General features: G+C 34.6%; 1 protein-coding gene across 5 annotated transcripts in view; it reads right to left on the bottom strand.

Moving 5' to 3' along the window:
• The window catches only part of CCDC88A (coiled-coil domain containing 88A), a 125,926-nt gene that overhangs the window by 18,023 nt on the left and 80,808 nt on the right, over positions 1–27,095 (bottom strand). For all 5 annotated transcript variants that reach the window (XM_045978988.1, XM_045978989.1, XM_045978990.1 and 2 more), the window contains exons 15-23: positions 25,080–26,150; positions 23,547–23,674; positions 20,275–20,416; positions 16,565–16,729; positions 11,516–11,677; positions 9,700–9,977; positions 9,334–9,477; positions 6,637–6,823; positions 1,571–1,716 (exon numbers count right to left, since the gene is read on the bottom strand). In XM_045978988.1, coding sequence (XP_045834944.1) covers positions 1,571–1,716; positions 6,637–6,823; positions 9,334–9,477; positions 9,700–9,977; positions 11,516–11,677; positions 16,565–16,729; positions 20,275–20,416; positions 23,547–23,674; positions 25,080–26,150 — 2,423 coding nt within the window. The remainder of the gene's footprint in view (positions 1–1,570; positions 1,717–6,636; positions 6,824–9,333; positions 9,478–9,699; positions 9,978–11,515; positions 11,678–16,564; positions 16,730–20,274; positions 20,417–23,546; positions 23,675–25,079; positions 26,151–27,095) is intronic.

Below are 27,095 nucleotides of genomic sequence, written 5' to 3'. Positions count from 1 at the left end.
AGATACAATTACTGAAACTTTGGAAATGGATTACTCATCAAGGACCAGAATATTAAGATATTCTAAAGATATCCAAAGATAAAACTTTGCATAAAGCCTTTGCTTAAGGGACAGAAAACTTAAATGTTTTACATATACTTCCTGCTTCTTATGCAGAAACACCTCTTAAGGCGGAGAATAAAGGAATACATACCCCTGAAAGGATTGAAGGTATAGTCCAAAGTGGCTGGCACAAATGTGAAATTTCTTTGAAGTTTTGCTTTTATCTTAAAAGCTCATGCAAACTCTTTTTGCTCCATAATATATCCGTCTGTTAATATAAAAATCATGTTCCCTGCCTCAAATTTTATAAGAAAACTGATGCTTCAAAAGATGTATGATATATCCTGGTTTCATATGTGCCCTGGCTCACCACAATATGTATCATGCCTAAAAGGCACAGATATATTATTTCATTTATTTCTTAGGATCATCTCGGAAGTAGACATTATATCTCTATTTTAGAGAAAAAGAAACCAATGATCACAGAACCAAAGTAACTCACCTATGGTCACATAGCTAGTGACTGGAAGAACTGGGACCTGAATTAGGAGCTGCCTAATTTCAACATCAGTGCTATTTCTATTATACTATTGTGTTTCTCATTCAGGGAATAGGGGAATTTAGAAAAGGTAAACCTTGGTGCAATACAAGGCCTATCCACTGAGTAGCTCAGGCCCAAATCACTGATTTAACCAGATTCCTCTACTACTAATGGAGATAAAATTTACCAATATTAAGCCTTGTCAATTTTATCTCTTACATCTGGTATATCATCTCAACTACCACTGCTTGTGAATTATGATTCACTAGATTATTACAACAGTCTTCCTAAAACTTATTCCTTGTCTCTATTCTCAGGACTTCTAATCCATATTCTAAAATGCCACCAGTGTCTTAAAAAAAAAAAACCAAAAATCTGGTCATTTTACCCTTCTGCTCAAAGTCTTCAACAACTCCTTTATATGCCATAAAAAAACCTTTGTGAAGTGGTTCCCAAGTTTTCAGCCACTTCTCTATTGTTCCTTCTTCCTCAATTTTGCTCCAGCAAGAACTATTAATTTTTAGGTCCTATACCATACCGTAACACACTTTCATCACACCTTTGTGCTATTCCATTTGTGCCTCCTTGGCCTGGTATGTCTCCTCAGGCAAACTTCCATGGGTCTTTTAGTCTCAGCTTAAGCAACCATCTTTGGGAAGTCTACCTTGCCCCTGCCAGACTAAGGTACTCCTTCTCCTGTATCTGCTGTATTTCTAAGGCCTCCTACACATACTTCCGTTACAGCGATTTGTATTTATTGCTTCATGTTACTAGTTTCTTACGAGCAGGACCTATGTGTTTTCATGTTAGTATTTCTGGTTACTAGCATAGTGCCCAGAACATAAGCATTCAAAAAAATGTATGGAGAAATAATAATGTTGAAAATTAAAAAAAAAAAAAAAATTAGCAGTGAGGTTTTTTTTTTTTTTGTCACCAGTTGGCAATGATAAAATCATGAGTATTACTTCAACATTATTTGGTACCTACATGTACTGTCTTTGTTCAACATGAAAGAGATCCTTGCTTTCCATATTCTGCTCCAATAGTGTTCTGTTCTGGAGCATTAATGTCTGAATTTGATCTAGTAGATGTCGATTTTCTTCTTCTAAATTTCCTTTAAGTTGGCTTAGCAACTGTTTAAACACAAACATTTTTTTTAAATCAACATTTACATTTAACATAAATCACCCCAAACATCTGAAAAATATACAGTCTTGGGGCACCTCGGTAGCTCAGTTGGTTGAGTGTCTGACTCTTGGTTTTGGCTCAGGTAATGATTTCAGGGTCAGGAAATTAAGCCTGTGTTGGGCTCCACACTTAGCAGGGAGTCTGCCTGAGATTCTCTCTCTCCCTCTGTCCCTCCTCCAGCTCCCACACACCCTCTATCAATCTTAAAAAAAAAAAAAAAAAAGACTTAGGTCTGCTACTTGAACAATTAGGTGGTTGCACTTTGATCAGAACATGAATGATTATTTTAGTTATAATGAGAGCTAAAAGCTAAGTTTTGTGCTGTACACATTTTAAAAAATTCTTACAAACACTGGGTTTAACATATAATAAATTATCTAGTTCCAAAAACAGTTGCTTTCTTCAAAACTATTTAACTTATAGTCTGAAAGCTACCTGGCCTTCTATTTAAGGAGCTATGAAACCTTGGACAAGTAAATCAATTCACTGGGCTTTAATGATCTCATCTATAAAATGAGAATAATTCACACCCCTGACTGTTGTAAGGATTAAATAATATATGTAAACTACGTTGTCATGCCTTTAACACATAGTAGGTACTTAATATACCTCATTCTTGCTTCATCCACTGTTTCTTAGGAACCTTAGAAGTTTGTACTTGGTTTTAATGGGTTGATCAAAGGGACTCAGGTAATCTTGTCAGTGGTTGGTATTACTAGCTGATACTACTGGTAGCTGGGTTGCCAGACGCATTGGGCTGCTTCTTTGTAGTTAGAAGAAACTGGAAATATGCCTTAGTTAAGCCAGAGATTCCAGTAGAAGTCAGAAAGCCCAAAGTAGTGATTTTCAAAATTCAGCATCACTCATAGAAACTATTAAAAAATGTAGATTTCCAGGGGCACCTAGGTGACTCAGTTGATTGAGCTTCTGACTTGGTTAACTCACATCATCACCTCAGGACTAGAGATCAAGCCCCCGCCTGGGGCTCCATGCTCAGCTTGGAGTCTGCTTGAGATTCTTTCTTCCTTCCTCTCCCTCCCCCTCTGCTCCTCCCCTGCTTGCACCTGTGTGAGCACACACACACACACTCTCTCTCTCAAATAAATAAATCTATATATCTACCTCTTCTAAAAATGTGGATTTCTGGGTCCTAGCATTCAAATTCAACCAGTCTGGAGTACAGCCCAGAGATCTACACTTAAAAAAAGCGGGGGGGGGGCGCCTGGGTGACTCAGTGGGTTAAAGCCTCTGCCTTTGGCTCAGGTCATGATCCCAGGGTCCTGGGATCGAGCCCCACATCGGGCTCTCTGCTCTGCAGGAAGCCTGCTTCCTCCTCTCTCTCTGCCTGCCTCTCTGCCTAGTTGTGATTTCTCTCAGTCAAATAAATAAAAAAAAAAAAAGGGGGGGGGACCCCAGACATTTTGTAAACTCTTAAGATACAGAAAAGCAATACTGTGAATATCCATAAATAGCCATTTAGAGCTAACCATTATCACTATTGTGTTGTATTTATCTATATATTGTTAAATTGAAACACAACATGTGGTAGATTCATTACCAAACTGAACACAGTTTTTTTCCTCCCTGTGTCTATACCTTCTTGTGCTGTGACTTCTTGCTTTTACCATCAAGAAGTGGACTTTATTTTCCCTCTTTTTGATTTTGGAATGCCCTTGGCCATGAGAAGGAAGTGGAAGTGATGGAAGTTCCAAACCTAGGCCTCAAAAAGCCTTATGTGCTTCCACTTGTAATCCTGCTGGAGGATGAGAGACCACATGGCACAGAGAAAAGTTATGCCATTGGGGGCCACCCTAGGCCAGCCAGCCCTCAGAGTATGTGCCAGTTCACTGCAGATGTGACTAAGATCAAATGATCTTGGTCACACTGATATATGCCATCAGCACATCTGCTCAGGCAATCCATAGATTCATGAGGAAAAATAAATGTTTATGTCCATTACCAAAGGTTCTGTGTTGTTATACAGCATTAATTACTGTGTCAACAATTAATAAAACATATATAGAGAAAAGAGAACACAATTTTATGTAGCTACAGCTCAGTGAATTAGCACAAAGTGAACATGTGTGAAACCAGTACCTGATCAAGAAACAACTCATTAACTATATTCCAGAAACACCTTGTGCTGTCTTCTAATCACCATCCCTTCCCGCAAAGATTAACTGCTATCCTGGCCTCTTATACTCTGGATTCATTTTTCCACTCCCTCTAAATCATGCTATTATACATGTTAGGCCCTAGCCTAGGGTTAACATTTGACTTGAGTTGGGACTACCAGCCAGAGATAAGTAGGTAGCTAGGGCCCTTTCTGGTCTCTCCTGGATAGCTTTCCAGGCTACCAGTGTTAGGTAGGACTTTATCAAGACTCACTATAGCTGGATGTCTCATTCCCTGGATCTCCCATTTAAATTTTTGACTAATTTGCTGGTCTATTCCTTACCCCAACCAATATTCCAACCTCAGACCATCTGAGAATTGACCTGTGACAACTCTCCTGGGTATGGGACTTTTCTGTGCTCTGCTCAAATCAAGTAAGTCTGCTCTGGTAGCAAAGTTGCTCATTTTCACAGTATGCCCCTCATCTGAAGTAGCAGGTATTGGAATTGGGGAAGGTGGAGGGGAATGGGAGAAATCACAAGATAAAATGCCTCGGACAATCACAGCTCCTACTCAAAGTCAAGCAGTTTTCTTTAATAAATGCTTCTCAATTCGTTGTACACCTTTACTGCAGTTCCAGAGTACTACAATGGTTGTTTTTGACAATTTTGCCCAATTTTATTGTTTCTTGGGGAGTGGATTTGTCCTCTTCCTCCTTCTGTAAGTCCATCATTCCAATTATATTTTATTTGCACTTTCATAAATCACAGGCATAATGAATGTTCTATACTTTCTGAGCCTTATTGGGTAATTAAATATGTATGATTTTAAACTAGTACTTCTTTCTGTTGGTTTATCATTTCAGACAAAATGCTTTAAAGTATTACTTTTCTACTCCTATTTCCCTTTAAAAGTTCGCTTAAGTGCCTTTTCTTAAAAGTGCCATGAAATTCAGGTGTTAAGCTATATTTATTTTTTTATTTTTTATTTTTTGTCTTCAAAAAATTTAATATATTTGAAGAAATAAAATATATATACATGGGAATGAGTCAGACAATTTATGTTTAATATTTAGACCACAGAAGATAAATTCAGTTTATCTTGAACTCTCATATAGTTCAATATATGTTAAAGTTTAAATATAGCTTAGGTGTTAAGCTATATTTAAACTTTAATGATTTGGGAGCCAAACGATAAAACTTAAGAGTTTTTTTTTAAGATTTAATTTATTTCTTTGCAAGAGAGAGAGAGAAGGAGTGTGAGAGAGAGCATGAGAGGGGAGAAGGTCAGAGGGAGCTGGGAGCCCATGTTGGACTCAATCCCGGGACTCTGGGATCATGACATGAGCCAAAGGCAGTCACTTAACCAACTGAGCCACCCAGGCACCCAAATTTAAGGATTTTCTAAGGTTTTCAGTATCCTTTTAGACTTTAAAACTTGTTTTTATCAAACCATCACAAAGAGCAGCATGGAATTATGTTAATAACACAACTGTATACATAAGGCCAATGTCTTTTCTGCCCAAAATACTCAAATGGCTCCCTTGTTTTACTCAGAATAAAGTTATCTTTGTTGAAGGATGCCTATTAAAATTTCAATCTATATTCCTTTATCCACCCTGGAAGTCTTCCTTATCCCTTTTTGCCCTATTTCATTTTTACTTGCACATAACTTATCTACTTTGTAACATACCAGATGTTGCAGACCAATTTTCAAAATAGAGTAGTATTTCCAGTTTGCATGCTCTTGTAAGAATCTTGCCATTCTCCACCAAAAGGCAGAATCTACTTTCTCTTTCCCTTGAGCCTGAATGTGACTTTGACTGCCTCAATGAAGAGAATACAGGGGAAATGATGCCGCATGACTTCTGAGGTTTGATCATTATGGTAGAGATGGCTTCTGTCTGGTTATCACCATGTTGTGAGAAAGCCCAAACTGGCCCTTGGGGAGACATCATGTGGAGAGAAAACGGATGCCTCCAGCTGGTAGCCAGCACCAACCACCAAACATGCATGTAGCCTTTCAATCACAGTTGCAAGTGGAACAGAAACAAACCTGCTCCACTGTCCCTGTCATTCTGATCCACAGACCTGGGAGCCTAATAAATGCTTGTTTTATACCACCAAGTGTTGGAGTAAAGTGCAATATATGTTATAAAACACTGAAATACTATATATTTCACCTGCTTGTTGTGTTTATTGTCTATTTCTTTCCACCAGAATCTAAGCTCCACAAAGGGAAAGATTTTTATCTTTTTGGCTTACTAGTACATGCCAGGTGCTAAGTAAACATTTTTTTCATTAAACAAGGGCACAATTTCACCTTTTTAAAGTATGTGGGCACGCAAGTTTAAACTAATAGTAAAAAATTGTTGAAATCCATAATAAAAGTTTTTATGAATTACTTGTGAATTTCAGTTACCTCTGACCAATTCTTTTTTTTTTTTTTTTTAAGATTTTATTTATTTGACAGAGAGAGACACAGCAAGAGAGGGAATGCAAGCAGGTGGAGTGGGAGAGGGAGAAGCAGTATTCCCGCAGAGCGGAGAGCCCGTGCGGGGCTCAATCCCAGGACCCTGGGCTTATGACCTGAGCCAAAGCAAATGCTTAATGACTGAGCCACCCAGGTGCCCCACCCCTGACCAATTCTTTTAGAAATACCCAAGCAAATATATATTACTATTCTCATTTTAATATGATTATTTTTCAGGCATGTGTTGATTCCTAAAAAAGAAACTTGTCAAAGCTCACCTCACATTGGTTATTTAGCTTGGTGGATGTGATGTCCAATTGTTGGTATTGTTCCTTTAGCTTTGAAAATTCGGCTTCTAATCTTGTTTGTTCCAGTTTGGAATTATTTAGAAGACTTTTCAAGTTTTTATGGTCAGTTTGTAAAATTTCAGTTTCTTTTACAAGCTGATTATATGTATGATTCAACCTATAATTAGAAATCATGATAGAAAGAGAATTAGATTCCCTTAATAGCTTTCATTGTAATTACATAATGTGAAGATGCTGTGGATCACATTCAGACATACCTAGAGAATATATCGGAATCTTTAGCCAGTGACTAAGTTCATCAAAAATCTGTTTCTATTCTGTAAAACTAGAATGGAAAATTCAGACTACTCTTCCCTTGAAATCTTCTAGCATGTTGTATACTACATGTGGCTCATAAAGCTATTTTTCCCTCTACGTACCCCCAAACTTTTACCATGCAAAATTATTTTTAGTTCGGGAGATGAACCGAAACAGGATGTTTCGTACTACTGAAACTAATCTAAGACTATATGTTAACTAACTGGAATTAAAATAAAAACTTAAAAAAGTAAAAATAAAAAACAGAAGAGGCACATAATAAGATCTGTTTTTAAATCTGAAAAATAAGAATAAAAACAGAAACAAAAAACAAGAACAGGACACAGCCTGGATCTGGCCCACTGAGTTGGCTCTAGTTTAACGACATTTATCTTATGGCATTAAGAAAAAGGACGGTACTTGTTCAGAACATTTAATAATTTACTTCAACTCAATACCCAAAGAATTGAGTCAGTTTACAAGAATCATAAAATAAATAACAAAAATAGTATGTTTAAAAAATCAAGCCTTGGTAAAAAAAATTAAATGGCAAGACCAGAAACATACAGAAAATGTTCCATAAATAGGTCAAATCCATGAATGAATGTATGCCATGAATTATAACAGCTGGTTAGACCTCACTGAGACACAGATAGCTACACAATATATCAATATCTCTGGAGATCAAAGATTTACCTACTGTAGCTTCATGGGGGCAAGATATGAAGAGATACCATATACAATGTCCTCAACATCATCTCTAAGGCAAATGCTAAAATGAGATCTTTAAGAGAGTTTTTTTACACTGTCCTTTGAAGCTGAGAACATTAAACATCAAAATGTAATTCAGCAAATACAGTTCTAAAGAGGCCAAGACAAACTAGTCCATGTAAGAAACTTTCTTGGTTTGGCATTATCAAAGATTAAAACTTAGGTTATTTAGAGAAATGGGTAAACAAACTATTTTTCTTGAGACAAGTCTTCATAAATACCTTTTTTGGTGTAAGAACTCTTTCAGGTTTTACTTAAAGCCTTCTCTTGCCTTACAACATAGACGTGAATACATAAAAGCTGGGCTAGAACAGTTTTTAGGTATTTGAGAGATAGAAAATACTCAGAACCACCCTTCCCATCCAAGCCTGCAGAATCTCCTGATTCAAGATCATCATGCTCAACTTCTTCTCATCATGGAGGCTGAGTTCTTTCTCAGAAGGCTCCTCAGTAATGAATAAATTCATTTATTCATTGACATGAAATGAATTTGATTGAAATAAAAAGGCCTCTAATTAGATTCCTAGAAGGCCTAACCAAGCTCACAAACTGTCCAGTTCTTTGTGAATCCCAACAATGGAAAAAGGTTAGGTTCAAGATGGAACCTAACAAGGTGTCTTCTCCAATGTTATGTGTGTAATGAAAATGACCCTGTCCTTGTATTCTGTAACTTGCCACAACTTGGTCTTCTACTGCACATACCGTAAAGATACATCCTTCTTGATTCTAGCTTGGTGTAGAGCTAATTGAAAGTTTAAATCCCTCAATACACTATTTCTAGTTATTATTAACTTAAAATAACTTATTAATTACTAACTTAAAATAATTTAGTTATTACTAAATTACAAACTACTGAGCATGGAAATAATAGTTCTAGAAGCTTAGGGTTTTTTTTTGTAAAGGAAAAGAAATACAATTCTAAAAATGGATTATATTAAATTTATAACAGGACAAATAGTCAATGAATGACCTCCATTTGAATTGTGTGCTGCCTTTTAGCACTTCAGCTACGATTAAGTGTAAGTGCAATGCAAATGTGCAGACTACTTAAACTTTGGAAAGGTTTCTAAAAACCTACACCCTTATGAAGCAGATTGATTAGGAGCTGGCAAGTTTTGATGTTCCCAGCGTTACAAACTAAAAAATAACTACCTCATGGCAGCATGAGACATTAATAGCTAAGACAGTTAAAAATAAGAGTACAAATCTCGGAAATTGGAAGCTGTTCACTTATAAACTCTGAAAGACAAGAACTGAGATATCACACTAGCAAAGACAGACAGACATAAAGAATCATACTTCATTACAATTTATATGCAATAAAGCATATAAATGCTATCAAGGTACAAAAATTTCATTATAAAATGTGGCTTAAAAACTTAATTAGTTGAATAAATCAAGAGAGAAACAGTAGGTGAAAATAAGGGATCTAGGTTTTCAAGCCATTTTATAAATAGTTGCTTGATTTTGTTGGGTAATTTACTTACTGTTCTGGGGTCCTTTTAAAAAATTCTAAGTTACAGATGGTACTGCAAAGGGGCAGTATACACTTCAGATGTAATGAATAATACAAAACTAAAATACATAAATATTTATTACCTATCATTTTCACCACAAAGTTTCTTGTATTCTGCAGCTATAGTCTCATGGTTTTTGTTTTCAAGCACCATTTTTTCCTGTTCTACTTTCAGTGTTTTTTCCAAATCTTCCAATTGTCCTTTCCGTTTTAGTAACTGATTGTAACTGGAAAAAATATTAGGTATTTGTTTTATAATATTTCTTTATAAAAAAGAAAATACTTTAGCAATGAAGAAAGCAAGAGTAATTTATTAGTAAGTACCACTATAAACATGATACATAAATTTCCTATGTAAATTATTTTAGATCATTTAAACATAAAATTTATTATATTATCTAAGAAAAACTGGTTTTAAATTAACAATACAAGAGAAGACAGTAAATTACCGATCTTCAAGGTCTTTATGTTCCACCTCGAGATTTTTGTGGGCAGACTTTAGAGTTCCATGCTTAGCGATGAGAGACTCATACTCTGAAGCCTGACGTTCATGAAGAAGTTCCAGCTTTTCATGATCTTTGATCAGAGAATCATAGAGAGATTTCAGGTCTTCTCGCTCTTTGATTACCGCTTCATTTTCATTTTCTAAGGAAGACTGCTGGATTAGGAGTTGTGCATTCTGGTTCATAAGTGAAGTACTCTGGGAATTAAGGGTAGAATTTTCAACCTGTAAGAAAGTATATTGTTTATCAGACCTAAGAAAAATAGTTATCTTGTTCTTCTAGAAGATGCAAATATGTGGTATGTGTTTACTACAGATAAAATAATTCTCCCGTGTTAAAAATTATTTAAAAATAAAATTCTAGGGCTGCCTGGGTGGCTCAGTCAGTTAAGTGGCTACCTTTGGCTCAGGTCATGATCCCAGGGTCCTGGGATCGGGGACCACATCAAGCTCCCTGCTCAGTGGAGAGACTGTTCTCCCTCTGTCCGCCACCCTACCTACTTGTGCTCTCTCTATCTCTTTGTCAAATAAATAAATAAAATCTTAAAAAAAAATTCTAATGGCAACATAAAAAATGTAAAAGATAACAATAACTTAAGGAAGCACTACATAAATCACAGCAGATATAGTCATATTATACTGAGAAAATTTGGTTTTTAGTATTTAAAAGAACAAACTATAATTTAATATTATTCATTTATATTACTTAACATCAATATAAATTTTATATTGATTTAATATTATTTATATAATTTAATTTAATATTCTTTTGAGATACATAGCATATGTACGTTTTGCGTTGAATTATTTTAAATGAAGGTGATTAGAAACAATTTGTTTTCCACTCATGAAAAAGTACAGAATTTAAAATGCTACTTTATCACTTTCTAAAACTTAAGAGGCAACAGAACTGAAAAATTACTTGTGAAAATTCAACTGGAAATTTTCTCAGGTGTCTACATTATACTAGTATATGTTTTACCATTTGGAAGAGAGTTACAGAAAGAACTTTCAGATTCAGAGATGGAATTTTTTTCTTTGGTTCTTTAAGACGTTTCAAAGAGTTGTACTTTTCCCAACCTGATCATTCTGTGTGAAAAGACACTATAGCATTAAGTGCAAGATGGATCCTCTGAACTAAGGAAAAGTCTGAAGACAAAACTTTCATGCTGTGTTGTTTCCTAAGAACCAATAGGAAAGCTATAAAAAATGAAATAAGCAATGGTATTTGCAATTATACCCCATAGCAAGGGTTCCTACTTGAGCAATTACAATCAACTTGTGTGAAGCAGGTGAAAAGGCCATAAAGTAAATTTAAGTGAGATAAAGATAAAATTATATTTTAAATAAATATTTCACTTTGTCTATTTATTCTTTTCTTATGCCAGGTCTTACTGGCTGGGGCTAATGCCGCTCCCCTGGCTCCTTGTGTAGCTGTCAGGGGCTCCATTGTAGTCCTGGGTATGCCCATAAATATTTTAAATAAAAATTTTTAAATATATATTTTATATATTTTAAATAAAGATGAAGTTAGCTTTATTTTATTTACATGCATTGAGTGAATTTATTAGTTAATATTTAGAGGCCCTGATATTTAAAAAAATGTTGCTATCTGGAAGCCTGCATAGCATTAAGTTGATATATTTTAATTTATCTTCCATTAAATTCACTCACTAAGAAACAATGTTACCATGTCTAGTTACCCTTTTTTAAGAGCATAATTCAAAAATTTGGTTGCATGTCCCCAAATATTACATTACAACCTGAAGCTTTGCATTCTGGGTTTGAAGAGTAGTATTCTGCTCCTGTAAGGACACCGTCTGCCTCTGAAGTGCAAGAATCTGAGCCTGCAAATTATTGTTCTGTGTCTCCAGTTGCTTCAGTTGAGTTTTCAATGCTTGCTTCTCTGCTTGCAGCGTAGCATTCTTAATAAAAAAAACACACATATTTTAAAAAGTAACAAACATATTTCTGTTTAACAGATATTAGAATTTTGTAACAACTATTAACATTAAAATCCAAAACAAAATCCCAACAATCTTGGAAGACTTAAACAGTTCCTCTTTATCCCAAATTGTGAAGAGAGAGTTCATCAAAGAAAAAGAAAGCACTAATACCAAAACCCTACTATTGTGTCTTTATACTGTCTGCTTTATAATGCCCAAAAAATAAAATATTCCATTCTTCATATATTAACACAAGAAACTGGAATGGGTTTATTAGTTATATGATTTTCATGCTGTTCAAAAGTATGTGGGACTGTGTCTAGCTAATAAAGTGCACATTTTCTAACTGCCCAAAGACAAAAATATATATACAGGTGAGTGCTGGTCCCAGGGGTAGCAGCAAAACTAATTATTTTAATAAATACAAATTTGGAAGAGAAGCAGGAACAATTTTAACCATGTGTTTAAAACATTTAGTTCAAAATTGACCTAACAGATGTTACATATTTTCTTTAGAGATTTCTTTTCCTCATGGTATAAAACACTTACTAAGACTGTATTTTATCTATAGGACTTCTGGAACAAATCCAAACAAAACATACAATTTTCAATTGTCCTAGTACATTTGACCATATTTCAATTTTAAGTTAAACAGTGAATTACTATGCAAACTACAGATCATTATTAATTTAATTTGACAGATATTAAAATGTTTGTCATGGATATTGTATTTTTAAGGTTACTTCTAAATAACATTTCATAAAAAATCAGCATAAAAATGTATAAACAAAGAACCCTCTGGAAAACTGAAATAAAACGTTACGTCTATGTTGCATATAATTGCAATGTGCACAAAAAGTTACAACTGAATCACAACATATCACTTTTATCATATCTACATAGGGGACAAAGAAATCATTTTACAGGCTTTCAAAGTTACATATACTACATACATGTCACTGTATAAAAGGCAAGTAATGATTTAACCCATACATTTCATCACAAAATCAAAGGTGAGCAAGCACAATGCTTTAAGATGGGTTTTGATATTTTATGTCTCTTGTGTTCATTTATTTGAATAAAAACGGTGAAAGAATTTATACTGGAAAAATAATATTGAATGCTGATATATTTATATACCACCTTGATACACCAAAAAGTGAACCATTTTTCACTTACATACATAAGTGCTACTATAGTTCAGCTCTTAAGAAACCAAAAAGTACAAAGTTCTAATGACAAGTCTGGGTATCCTTACAGTCATAAGAAAAGTTCTATAGTCTATAAAGAATAAGAGATAGAGTAGAAAGAATATCTCAGAGCAGGAAAAGATTTACAATGGAAAAGTTAGGAGGTCAGTAAATATACTGACAAACGCACGAAAATTATTGGTGTAATAAAAGGTTAGCCATCTTATAAACCATTATCTAAAATAAAATGGCTAAAAAATGACAACCAAGTAACTTTTTCCAATAGAAATTTATGAAGTCAGTCAATGGGAAAAGAGATTTACCTCATAGCACCTTTACATTATTTTACATTACCAGCAAAATTTTCCGAAATACAATTATTAACCGAAGTTTAATTTGTATCTATGTTAGTTTGTATCTATGTGCATATATATACACACATACATATATATGTAAATCACTGAATATTTAGAATACGTATTCATATACAGCTGATAAACAGAAAGATATAAAATAGCTCACTAATAATTTAAAATATGAAAATTAAGATACTTTCTTACTGCTTTAACAAAAATTAAAAGGCTAGTAACATCAAATGTTTATCTAAAAAAATAGGTAATCTATTGGTGGAATTGAAAACTGATGTGATCTTCAAAGGCTAACATGATGATACCAGTTAAAATTACACGTATATATACACATATATGCATACACACACACCCTCTGGCCTATAAATTCTGCCATCAGTAATTTACTACCCCATGAACATATATACATGGATTTTCATTGCAGCAAAATCTGAAAATACATTTATTTAAATAAATTATGGTAATATCCACACTATGGTATAGTATGTGGTTACTAAACAAAATGATATGATCTATAGCTGCCTAAAATAGATCCCTAAGATAACATAATTGAAACATGCAAGTAAAAATACTGTATAGCATGAATCCACACATGTAAATTGGTAAAAGAAATATACGCCTAGACATACAAATGGCTAATAGACACATGAAAAAATGCTCAACATCACTCATCATCAGGGAAATAAAAATCAAAATTACAAGAGATACTATCTCACACCTGTCAGAATGGCTGAAATTAACAACACAGGAAACAGTAGATGTTGACAAGGATGTGGAGAAAGGGTAGCCCTCTAATACAGTGGTGGGAATGCAAACTGGTACAGCCACTCTGGAAAACAGTATAGAGGTCCCTCAAAAAGTTAAAGATGGGGTGCCTGGGTGGCTCAGTCATTGAGCCTTCAGCTCAGGTCATGACCCCAGGGTCCCGGGATCAAGTCCCCCATCAGGCTTTCTGCCCAATCAGTGGAAAGCCTGCTTCTCCCTCTCCTAGTCCCCCTGCTTATGTTCCCTTTCTCACTGTCTCTCTCTGTCAAATAAATAAATAAAATCTTAAAAAGAAAAAGGTTAAAGACAAACTACCCTATAATCCAGCAATTGCATTACTAGGTATTTACCCAAAGGGTACAGAAACACTGATTTGAAGGGATACGTGCACCCTGATGTTTATAACACTATTATCCACAATAGCCAAATTATGGAAAGAGCCCAAATGTCCATCAAATGATGAATAAGAAAGTTGTGCTATGTATGTATACAATGGAAAATTTTTCAGCCAAAAAAAGAATGAAATCTTTCCATTTGCAACGACATGCATGGAGCAAGACAGTATTATGCTAAGCAAAATAAGTCAGTCAGAGAAAGACAAATACCATATGATTTTACTCATATGTGGAATTTCAGAGACATTAACAGATGAACACAGGGGGTTAAAAAAAAAAAAGGAGGCAAACCAGAAAGCAGACTGTTAACTACAGAGAACAAACTGAGGGTTACTGGAGGGGAGGTGGATGAAATGTCTGATGGGCATCAAGGAGGGCACTTATGAATCACTAAACCCTACACCTGAAACTAATATTATGCTACATGTTAACTAAAATTTAAATCTCGGAAGAAAAAAAAAAGAAATATACTTTTTTTTTTTTTTTTTTTTTTTAATAACTAGGCTCTAAGGCCAGCATAGAGCCTAACATGGAGTCTGAACTCACAACCCTGAGGATCAAGACCTGAGCTGAGATCAAGAGTTGGACGCTTAACCAACTGAGCCACCCAGGCGTTCCAAAAGAAATACACAGATAAGTCACAAACATTCTTCTGGGAAGGCTGTTTACAGTGATTACTTTTGGATGAGGAAGTAGGCATCAATATCGTCAGAGATTAATTTTTGGCATTATGGCTTAAAGTTCTCAATTCATGTTATATTAAAACATAACAACCACCACAACTATTTTACCTGTTAGTATATAAATTTTCTTAAGTTAATTCATCTTTAAAGGATGAATGGTGAATTAGCTTGATTTTTTGATAAATATTTTTCTAACTTATTCAGCCAATATTTACTGTGTCAGCTATCTACCAGGCTTAATTCTACATACTGATGGCACAGTGGTTTTAAGAAAAAAAAAGAAAAGATAAGACAGCCCCTGCTGGGGCGCCTGGGTGGCTCAGTGGATTGAGCCGCTGCCTTCGGCTCAGGTCATGATCTCAGGGTCCTGGGATCGAGCCCCGCATCGGGCTCTCTGCTCCGCAGGGAGCCTGCTTCCTCCTCTATCTGCCTGCCTCTCTGCCTACTTGTGATCTCTCTCTGTCAAATGAATAAATAAAATCTTAAAAAAAAAAAAAAAAAAAAAAGACAGCCCCTGCTGTCAAGGAGCAGTGGTTTCCAGTGGACAACCAACAAATAAATAAGCAATATAATTTCACTAGTGGGAAGTGTTATGAAAAAGAAACTTATGGCATGAAGTGTTATGAAAAAGAAACTTACGTCATGATAGTTTTTTTAGATAGATAGATAGATTTTTTAGGTAGAAAATAGCTACTTTACTGGGGAAAGGGGTCAGGAAAGATCTTTTGCAGGAGATAAGTGATATGAAGCCTGAATGCCAGTCATGTGTTCCAAGTAGAGGATCCAAACATAAATCTCTGGAAATATGAACAAATAGAAAAGGCCAATAGGAACAAATAGAAAAGGCTAATATGACTTCAGTTGATTTACTTATATACTAGGCACTGTTTTGTGTTTTCTAGGTATTGACAGATAGTAATAATATCTCAAGGTTAATAAATAGAAGGGGTGAAGAGTGGTGTGGTCTAAGACCAATAATAGAGGCAGGGCAAAGTCAGGAATGATCTTGAGGGACACTGAAAAATTTGAATTTTATTCTAATTGGAAGGGGAAGCCATTGAATATTTTAAGTAGAAAAGTGACATGACCAGGATGATGTTTTGAAAAATAACTCTGGCTACTATAATAAAAATGGGTTAGATTGGGCCAGGAGTAGAAGGGGGGAAGCCAGCCAGCCAGAGGCTATTCTAATAATCCAGATGAGAGATAATGGTACCTTAGACTAGAATGGTAGGAGAAATGATGGCTTTGGATTCCATTTTCACAACAGAGTTGACAAAGTTGGCTGATGGACATATATGAAGGTGATGGAGAAAAGTGAGTTAAATTAAATTATTAGTTCTTTACTCTTTTACTATGAATCAGTCAAGAAAGTATAAACTAGATTAGATAAACTTTCTAAGTTATATACATAATGATACTTCTAAAAAAAACCTTTTCCTACTAAAAATTTAAAAATACTTACATTTCTTTCTACTTCAATTAATCTGTCTTTAACTTTCAGAAGCTCTCTAGTTGTTTCCTGACTTTCTCGCTCCCATTTATTATCTTCACCAGAAGCTGGAGGAGAGCTCTGTACCATTCTTTCTTCATCTTGTCTCTGTTTGAGAGCTTCATAATTCTTTTTCACCTAAAATTTTATTTAAAATATGTTAGTAGGGAGAAAAAGAATCACCAAAGTTATCACTTCTTACAATCAGACTCTGCAATGGTCTGGTGAATGTGAAAGACTATTTAAAAAATGTGATAAATAATATGTATGATTATCACTACTATCATGATCACAATTCATGCTTTGTAAACTGCAAATTCTTTTCTCCTAGAAAATTTAAATACACTCTGCTTATGTGCCACACTCTAGTAATATATGGGCCATACTCTTGTAATGATTTCAGATCCTGTTCCTTATGATGAAAATATCACTAAAGAATCAATTAACTAGACATAGACATGTTGCTAAATATTAATAATTATTTTGACCCATCTATAGCTGGATTTAGAAATTTCAGAGATCCCATGTAAAGGTCAAATGAAGACTTGAGATACGTAATAATTCCTTCTAAAAAGATACCTGAAATTGAGGAAGTATCTATGTATGCCTGCCCTTTTAAGCAGCATATGTTGCCCAGAATAAGCAGTATTAAGAGATAAATTAGTAATTTCTTTATTCAGGTCCTAATCCACAAATAATTACTGTAATTTATTTGATAAAAAGTGAGCAAGCCAAGGATTTATCTTACCCAGGGTTTTCTGGTGTCATTACAACCAAACCCTACTTTAAGAGAGTCAACTCAAAACTGAGAACTTGGTCATCCTACATTACACCAAAATTACTGACTAACTTAATAGCACTCTTCAATTTAAGCCAATTATTATTATATTTCTCTTGAATCATTAGTTTATCCATGGAGACATTTTTTTACAAATCTCTAAATTAAAACCCAAACTTTATATTAAGGCAAAAATAGAAATGTCTAAAATAATTCAGTATCTAAAGCAAACCTTAAGAAAGCTTATGACTCAACTGAGTTAGAAAATGACATGAGACTAAAGAAAAAAGATGCCCAAAACAGAATATAATTTAAAGCTTGGCTGAGTGATCTAATAGGTGATCTGGGATCCCAATTTTCCCCTTTAAAAAAAAAATATCCTTTTTTTTTAAAAAAAGATTTTATTTGTTTATTTGACAGACAGAGATTACAAGTAGGCAGAGAGGCAGGCAGAGAGAGAGAGGAGGAAGCAGGCTCCCAGCTGAGCAGAGAGCCTGATGCAGGGCTTGATCCCAGGACCCTGGGATCATGACCTGAGCAGAAGGCAGAGGCTTTAACCCACTGAGCCACCCAGTCACCCTAAATTTTAATATCCTAATACCAAATGAGTGACATCATTTCCACTCTCCTATTTTACATTAATTTCCCACAGGGTCTTTTCTCTAGGCTTCTAAAGACTATAGACATAGGCCATTATGAAGAAGGGGAGTTGAGAATAAAACTCACAGCTTCTTATTTTTAGTCCATTGTTACAACTAAGTTTCAAAAATGCCCCTTTACCTGATGTATCCACAGAATCTCTAATTTATGTTCACATAAAAAATTACATATCTGCCATCAACATTTCTTCAAGGCAGCATACAGGTGGGTCTTGCCTTTTAACCTAATTTACTAACCTCTGCCTTTCAACTGAGATATTTAGAACTTTTATATTTAATGTGATTATTGATCTGGTTTGTTTTTAAAATGACATTTTGCTCTTTGTCCAATCTGTACTTTTGTTCCTCTTTTTTTCCCGTTTTTTTTTTATTTTTTATTTTTTATAATAACTCTACTTTATCTTCTTTGCTGGAATATTAGCTATACCTTTTGGTCACGCTATTTTAGCAATTACTTCAGGCCTTTAACTCATATTTAACTTTCATATCTTCAAGTGATATACCTCTTCACATATAGTATTCAAAGTTAGTACAGTCTAATTTCAGTTTTATGGCAGCCTAATTTCCTACTTATGGCAGGTGACTAGTCCAATAGCTATGCCAAAATGGCTGGAAGTGGAAAATGATGAAATTTTACATCTCTGCCCCTTGGACTTGAAATGCATATAATCAACCCATACCCAATCTGGCTGAGTAGCTTCATGAAGCTGACTTTCTTTGCAACCTAGATACTGCAGATTAATTAAATTTGGCATCAAATTTTACTTTATTTTTGGATAATCCTTCATGTAAACTAAGCAAAATTCTAGAATTTCTTCTTTAACAATATATGTTTCATGGTACAAATACCAAAAATGATGATGTGGCCAAATGGGGAACAAAACCTTTTTCCTTTTCTGTAGGAGAAATCCATCTTTGTTAACTGCGTCCTTAGAAACCTGAAGAAATTGGAAGGTTCTGTGTTACTGGGCAAGATTGCATATGAGAAAAATGACCCAACTAGCACATTTTATTTATTTATTCATTTATTATGGTTTTATTTATTTATTTGACAGAGAGAGACACAGAGAGAGAGAGAGGGAACACAAGCAGGGGGAGTGGGAGAGGGAGAAGCAGGCTTCCCGCTGAGCAGGGAGCTCAATGTGGGCCCCAATCACAGGACCCTGGGAACATGACCTGAGCCGAAGGCAGATGCTTAATGACTGAGCCACCCAGGCATCGGGTAAATTATATTTAAACTGCAAGAACTATAAGTACCTAATAGGAAGCCGTATCTTTAAACTTCTCTGAGTGCAGCAACTCTTAAAAGACCTCCATGCCTTCAGAGTTTTTGCAAGAGATGATGACTACTATGGAGCATGGAGTCTCAAAGACAGTGCAACTCCTTCATGCTCAGTGTGAATCTCATTGTCTTGCACCTGAACTGTCAGTCATCTGGTGGGAATATGACTTTCAAACAACTATAAGAAGAGGGACCCATGACAGTGCCCTGCTATAAACTTGTATTTCCAACAGCGTCCTGAATCAAACAATTCTAAATTAGGCCCATAGTAATCTTCTCAATCTAAATGTTTAGTTGATTATAAAACCACTCCTGATGGTACCACAGAGATGATAAAAGGGAAAAAAAAACCCACAAAAAAACAAAACAAAAAAACAGAACATGATTCTACCTATCTACCATATACAAATCCTAGGGAATGGACAGCCCCTTTGATTTCAATTTATTTATGTAAGAGAAAACAGACAGTTGTTCCTGCCCTGCTTATTTCACAGAATAATTCCAAATATCACAAGACAGCAGATCTAGAAGAAAACCTCAAATTTATGAGAACAGGTGATTTCCTATATCACACATACTATTTCCCTCTACTTGGTATCCTCATACCCACATCTCTATCAAACATTTACCTGGATTTTCAATAGAAGTACGTCAAAGTGAAGTGGCAATATTACATTGAGAGCTTTTCTAAAGAGTAAGACTGCCTCTTCCCCATTCCATTCCCACAAAACTAGTATGTCTCTAACTGCATGGGGAACATGTGCACATGAAATAGAATTGTATAAATTACAGTGTATAAACAAAATACAGTTTGTCATAAACTAAATGACCAAGATCTGCTACTCTCAAATTTAAGAAAAAAGGAAGAAATAGAATATTAACGATGTTGCTTTTTTGTTTTCTTACTTTACACTTTTCTGCCCAAATTTTGACAATTAAAATGCTTTCCAGGGAAATGACTTACTGTTTTAAGTTCTTGGCGCAACTGCTGGTTATAATTTGTGGATTCTTCTAATCGAGCTTCTAGGGCAGCAATTTTTTCTTCTTTTATTTCAAGGGACTTCTTTAGAGTGGATTCTAATTTTGATTCCAAAAGTTTGTACCTACTATCCAAGTACAAAAATAACATAGTTCATCACTGGAGGCAGATGTGAATGTCAATATTTTAGGTATCTTTTTGAATGGTGGATTCATAAATATATTATTTGTCATTATTTTTTACAAAAAGGACAGTACATGAATACAATTTGAAAGTCAATCACAAACTAGGATTATGATGAATTCTTATACATGAGAATCTTGATAACTACACCAAATAAAAACCTGAAGTACATATATGAGAAATTTTATCATTTTGCCTTTTACTCTAATTAATTTATATATACATGCTTTCTGCTCACTCAGTTGTTACGTTCATTGAGAAAAGAGAAAAAATCTCATTCACTTTGGTATTGGCTTGAATAAAGATACTTTTCTTTCTTTTTTTTTTTGTGAGTGAGAGAGACAACAAACAGGTAGGGAGAAGGGTCAGAGAGAGGGGGAGAAGCAGACTCTTCGCTCAGCAGGGAGCCCGACGTGGGGCTCGATCCCAGGACCCTGAGATCACAACCTGAGCTGAAGACAGATACTTAACCAACTGAGCCACCCAGGTGTCCCAGGAGACATTTTTAAAGGCATTCAATGAATCTAACTTTGGATATGTTGAATGTGTGATGCCCAAATTGGTTCTAGATTGTCTAGATGAAAACGTCCACTAAGAGGAGAATAATGCGGCTTTCAGAGAAGATGATGGATGGCAATGCACAGCATTCAGAATAAATGATTAAGGGGCCTGAAAACATAATCCTAGGAAATTATATTACAAGAAGACATAGGAAAGGAGCTGTTAAAAAATACAAGAGTGACTGCTTAGCACTCTATTTGTAACTCTACCACTAAATTTACTTCGTTGCATTTTATCTATTTATACAGGCAAACACACAACTTAAACTATCTATTCCTTAATGGTAAGAATAACTTAATTGTATCTTAAAACAGAGGGAATGACATCACTGAGAAAGATGAAAAGGTTGGACTAATAATTAGGGACATCACCTGAGATTAGCAGTAAAGATAGGTGCAGATATACATAAATTCCAAGGGGGATGAAATGTTAAAGGAATTTATGTCTGTGAGCTTTTATTTTCCTTATGACACTAAGGCTAACTTAATGATTGAGAAAGAAGCTGGTTTGGTGGCCTAAGACACTTCTTTTTCTGATCTACCAAATTTGATCAGGCTCTCAATTCCAGTTCCCCCCAAAATTTAGTTTAATATATATCCTTAGCTCCATTTCTAATGCTTTCATTATATACAGAAATGTGTAGATTAATGAATGCATCGCATCTTGCCTAGATTATTTCAATAGCTTCCTAACTGGTCTCTGTGCCTCCAATCTGTCCCTTTTCTGTCCTTCTTAAAGATTTATTTGAGAGAGGATGCAGAGAAGGGTAGCGGGAGAGAGAATCTCAAGCAGACTCCACACTGAGCTTGGAGCCAGATGCAGGGCTCTGAGATCATGACCTGAGCCAAAATCAAGAGTCGGATGCTTAACCAACTTAGCCACCCAGGCGCCCCTGCCCTTTTCACTAATACATCTTTCATGTCACTCTAGCAATTACTCAGTACGTCTCTGTGCTTTATTTCCATGGAATGCCCTTCTCCACCATTTCCACCTCACAAATTTCAGTCATTCTTTAAGGTTCAGCAGAAGCATTATCATTTCTTTGATGCTTGGTGATCAGCAAATGATAAGAGCTCAATAATACTGATAAGTTGTTTGAATTAAGGTTTGGGAAGAGGTGCCAAATTAATATGAAGTACTCATCTACAGCTGGGTTCTAAGAGGGTCATTTCGGGTAGCTACACATTGTACTGATCCCCACCCCCAACACCTAAATGTCTTACACATGATGGGTAATAAATTTGTGTGAATAAAGAAATGATGCGTATTTGGTATCTATATTAAGAGTTAGTCAACTCAGGGCGCCTGGGTGGCTCAGTGGGTTAAAGCCTCTGCCTTAAGCTCAGGTGATGATCCCAGGGTCCTGGGATCGAGCCCCACATCCGGCTCTCTGCTCAGCAGGGAGCCTGCTTCCTTCTCTCTCTCTGCCTGCCTCTCTGCCTACTTGTGATCTCTCTCTGTCAAATAAATAAATAAAATCTTAAAAAAAAAAAAAAGAGTCAACTCAACTGGCCCTTAACTATCTATTTAGCTCAAATAAAAATAGTTTATCATGAAACAGCTATATGGTTAATCCTATTATGGTTGCTTGAATTCATTGCTAGAATGAATGCCTCAAATTATTTCTATTTGTTATTACAGAACTAACCTTTGAGTTTCAATCTATTCTATTAACTCTGAATATTTTCAAAATTACATAAACAAACCCCATATAGTCAGCATTAATTCTTCCTATATACATTTAATAAATACTAGAACATTAAGAGTTGGAAGACAATAAGATACAAATTACATTACAAAAATTCCAATGAATTAAAATCTAGACGACATAAAACAGTTATTTTTAACAATATATACTTCTAGTCTAGCTGGAATCACATGGCTGACTGGATGCTAAACAGTAGACCACTTGAAAATCTGTCTGACAGACTGTAATCATCATGAGAGAATAAAAATTTTTAAGCTTGTATTGATCATTCTCAAAATTAAAGGGTATATAAAGTAATTTTTTCATTCTGTTTGTCAAGACTTATTTTTCCACATTATTTTTATGCCTTAAGTACATCAGTATATTTTCCTTTCTTTCATATTTCTCTTCCATCTCTCTTTAGGTCTACTTTTAGCACACAAAATACATGAAACAATTGAGGCATTTAAGTACACGATTCAAATAAAAAACTCTTTATATTTCAAGAGAGGGTCTGTTTATTGTTATCTCAAGCTACTTTTACAGGTAATTACACCCTCTGGTCTTTTGCTAGATGGGTAGCGATCCTGTTTTTCTACTAAGTCATAACTATTTATAGTAATATTTTAGCATTTTTTTCTTGTATCAATATTAGGTTATATTTATCTGGGTTTTTACTTTTTTTTTTCTTATAGAACTTTCTCTATGGAAAGAAAGGAGCCAAAACAGGATGAAATATAAATATTCTGTATTAGTACAGCAAAGAATGTTTGAGCAGAAAAATAACAATAATTTCAACTGTTTGCCAAACAGACTTAATACTCACCTGTCATCAGTACTTTGCTCATCATGTAAGAGTCGCTCTTTATTTAACCCTATCTTCTCAAGCTCATGAGTTAATTTTTCAAGATCATTATTCATTTGTTGAGTCTTCAATTTTTCACTTACCAAATCCTTATTTTAGAAGGAATGTAAAACTCATGTAAGTGTCATGACCATGAACATCTAACAAAGTTAGCAAAGACTATAACTACCACTATCCAGGAATACATATAATTCAAACCAGGAAAAACAGAAATGTTGTTAAATTTTTCTTCACCAATAAAAAGTAGTTAAGCAACAAAATAACCTAGTTCAACAATATGGTTTTCCTTTTTTGTTTTCTGCTAATATTTCTTAACTTTCATGTTAAAACTGAAAGGAAAAACTCTTTACTTGTGAACACTTTAGGTTTGAAAACTGTTAAGAAAAAGGATACATATCCATTAACTTTTTAATAATGAGCCAGGACTTTAGTGCATATTTCTTCCTATGAATATATGCTGGATACAACACCCTTCTTACACCACAAACATCCGTCTGTCAGTGGAAGAGCCCTAAAATACTGATCTGAAGAAAAAGGGCACATTCTTAGAAGTTCAGACCCAAGGAACTTGTTGTTCATGACTACAGGACTGTACAACAACAGAGTAAAAGCAAAAGGTTAATAATGGGTCCTTCTCAATGTCTGTTTAGCAGAAATGCAGACTTCCTGAAATGAGTTTCTGCCAGAATTGTAAGAAACGTTTAAACTCATCTTAAGGGTTGCCATGTATAGTACAGCATAGGGATAGCAAAAAAGAGCCAAGCATGCTGTCTTCTAATCTATATCACGTTTCATAGGACCTACTGCCAATCAACTCCTGAAAGTTTCACAACTCTTCTCAACACACAGATTCAAGAAACTACCAGTTGTTCAGTGTTGACTCTTAAGTTCAACCTGATTTGCATTGTCAAGCTTAGAGGTCAAAATTCATTGGATTTTAGAGTCTGAAAGATCTGGACTCGATTCCAGTAATCCAATTTTGCCATTTATTAGCTGTGTGATCCTGAGTAAGTTACTTAATGTCTCTAATGCTTTCTGATCTAATGGAAATAGTATCTATAAAGGATTAGTTGTAAAAATTATAGAAATATACATAAATACAACTTATGAAGGCTTTAGCCCACTACTTGGCACAAAGTTAGCATTCAATAAATAGTAACTATCATGTTTCCTATTATACTTTAGCATTTAGTAACAGTCTTGATCAAATATTTTAATATTATCTTGAAACAAGATATAAAATTATAATGTAATAAGTGAGATACTACATGGAAATCTTATTACTATAATATCTTAAAAAATAAAATTTACATGTATTTCTTGGTATAAACAAAAGTATGAAACTTAGAAAATGTTTCTAGTTCTAATTCCAAATTTCTACTTCAAACCATAAACAGAGGATTCAAATTTCTTATGGGTTCCAATAAAACTTAATAAAGCCCTGAATTAAAAATATAAAAAGAATTTGCCTTAAATTTAGGTAACTATATTTACCTCTCGTAACGTAACCAAAGTTTTTATATCAATAGTTGCTCTTTTCACAAGTTCCTTATTTTCTTTCTCTAATTCTTTCAGACGAATGCAGGATTCTTTATAAATACTGATCTCTTTGAAAAGAGTTTTGTTTTCTTTTTCTAAATTTCCAATCTTCACATTATTTTCTTCTAACGTGGTATCTTTTATTTCTGCTTGCTGTCGGAGTCTTTTATTTTCTTTCTCCAGTTGTTTCTTATCCTTCTCCAGTTGAGAAGTCTCTTGTTCTAATGATTTATTTTCTTTTTCCAGCTGTTCTAGTCTTTTGCTAGATATTTTTAACTCTTCTAGGTTTTTCTGCAATGTTTGATTTTCCACCTCTAAGTCTTGTAGTTCACTTTCTAACTGTTGAATCTTTTTATTGCTGTTTTCTAGAGCTTTCTGTAGCCTTTGATTTTCTGTATCTAAACCCTGGTAGCTAACTTCTAAGCGTTCTGTCTTCTTGAAAGATGCTTTCATGAGTTCCAAACCCTTCTTAAGTTGCTCTTTTTCACTTTCCAGTTCTTTATTTTCTAGTTGTAGCTGAGCCATTTTCATGCTTGCACACTTCAAAGATTCCACATTCCTTCGCAGTTCTAAATTTTCCTCATCTAGTTGGGAATTCTCTTTTTCTAGGGATTCTAACTGAAAAGTAAGGTTTTTAAAGCTATCCAGTGTTTTTTTTAACTTCCTGTTTTCTCTTTCTAGCTCTGAATTTTCTTGTTCTAACGCCTCAATTTTTTCACAGGTAATTTTTAAATTGGTTATCTTTTTCTGCAACAATTCATTTTCTTTCTCAAGATGATGCAACTCATTTTCAAGTTCTTCTGCTCGTTCTCCTTTTTCTTTATAGTGTTCCAATTCTTTTCTAATTTGTCTTTTTTCAAACTCAATCTTGCTTAGCTTGCTACTTGTTTCTTTGATCGATTCATGGAGAATTTTATTTTCTTTTTCAATATCTTTCACCCTTGCTTCAGCACTTATCTGGGAGCGCTGCCTTAAGGAAAACACGGTTTGATTCAGATGTTCATTTTCCTGTTCCAATATTTTAATCTAATTATAAAGAACAAAGGAGAAAATTAAAAGCTTAATTGAGCATAAACAAAATATTTTAAATTACAGTTTCTTCTTTCTAAAAAATAACAGGGAAATCAGGACATAAATGGGTGTTAATTTCTATCTTACTTTTAATTCTGACAAATATTTACTGAGAGACCCTTGTGTACATGTACAGCCAGGTCCTTCTTTCCTTAAGGAATTCATAATGTAAAGAAATGGTTAGGAGAGGTGTATTTAATATTAATCAAAGTGATCTTCGGATTATTCATAGTTACATGTTTCAAATTCAAATAAGAACACAGGTCCTTTTATTTTTCCTATAAATTTGCAATGCATATACACAGTGGGTCTTAATGAATATTGCTATATTTATATATATATATGTGGGTCTGTATTCATTCCCCTAAGAATTCTAATTTGGAAACATCAAAATAACAAAATCCTCTGGTACATCTGAAAATAAATCCATCCAATTTATATCATGGCCTAATTTTGTGTTTCTCAAAAGTCTGTATTAAATAATCCCCTGAGAACCTTGTAAAAAATACAGATTCATGCTTAGCTCCAGAATTTTTATTCTGTAGCTCTATAGAGACCTATATTTTTAGAGGTAGCCTGAGGACTACACTTGGATAATATTAAAACTAATCATTTTACTTCTAAAAAAGTAACAAACTTTAAAATAGCAGGTTAATCGATATATCCAGTTCTCAGTTTCCTAAAGCATAAAATGAGAAAGACCAATAAAGACTTGAAAGCAAATGAGAATGCATCCTAGAGGTAGAGACCACATCCCCCTCTTCCTCAGGGTTGGAGTACAGCTGCATTTCTCCCCAACTCCACTCAGAAACTTTATAATCTTCAGTCCTATTTCACAGACACTTGAAAGCACAGGTATCACAAAATTTTATACCAGATAATTATTAAGCATATTGGCCA

The sequence above is a fragment of the Meles meles genome, chromosome 15 (assembly GCF_922984935.1).
Source record: "Meles meles chromosome 15, mMelMel3.1 paternal haplotype, whole genome shotgun sequence".
Taxonomy (NCBI): Eukaryota; Metazoa; Chordata; class Mammalia; order Carnivora; family Mustelidae; genus Meles; species Meles meles.
The sequence above is the reverse complement of the archived record's forward strand: the minus strand, read 5'-3'. Positions and strand labels throughout refer to the sequence as shown.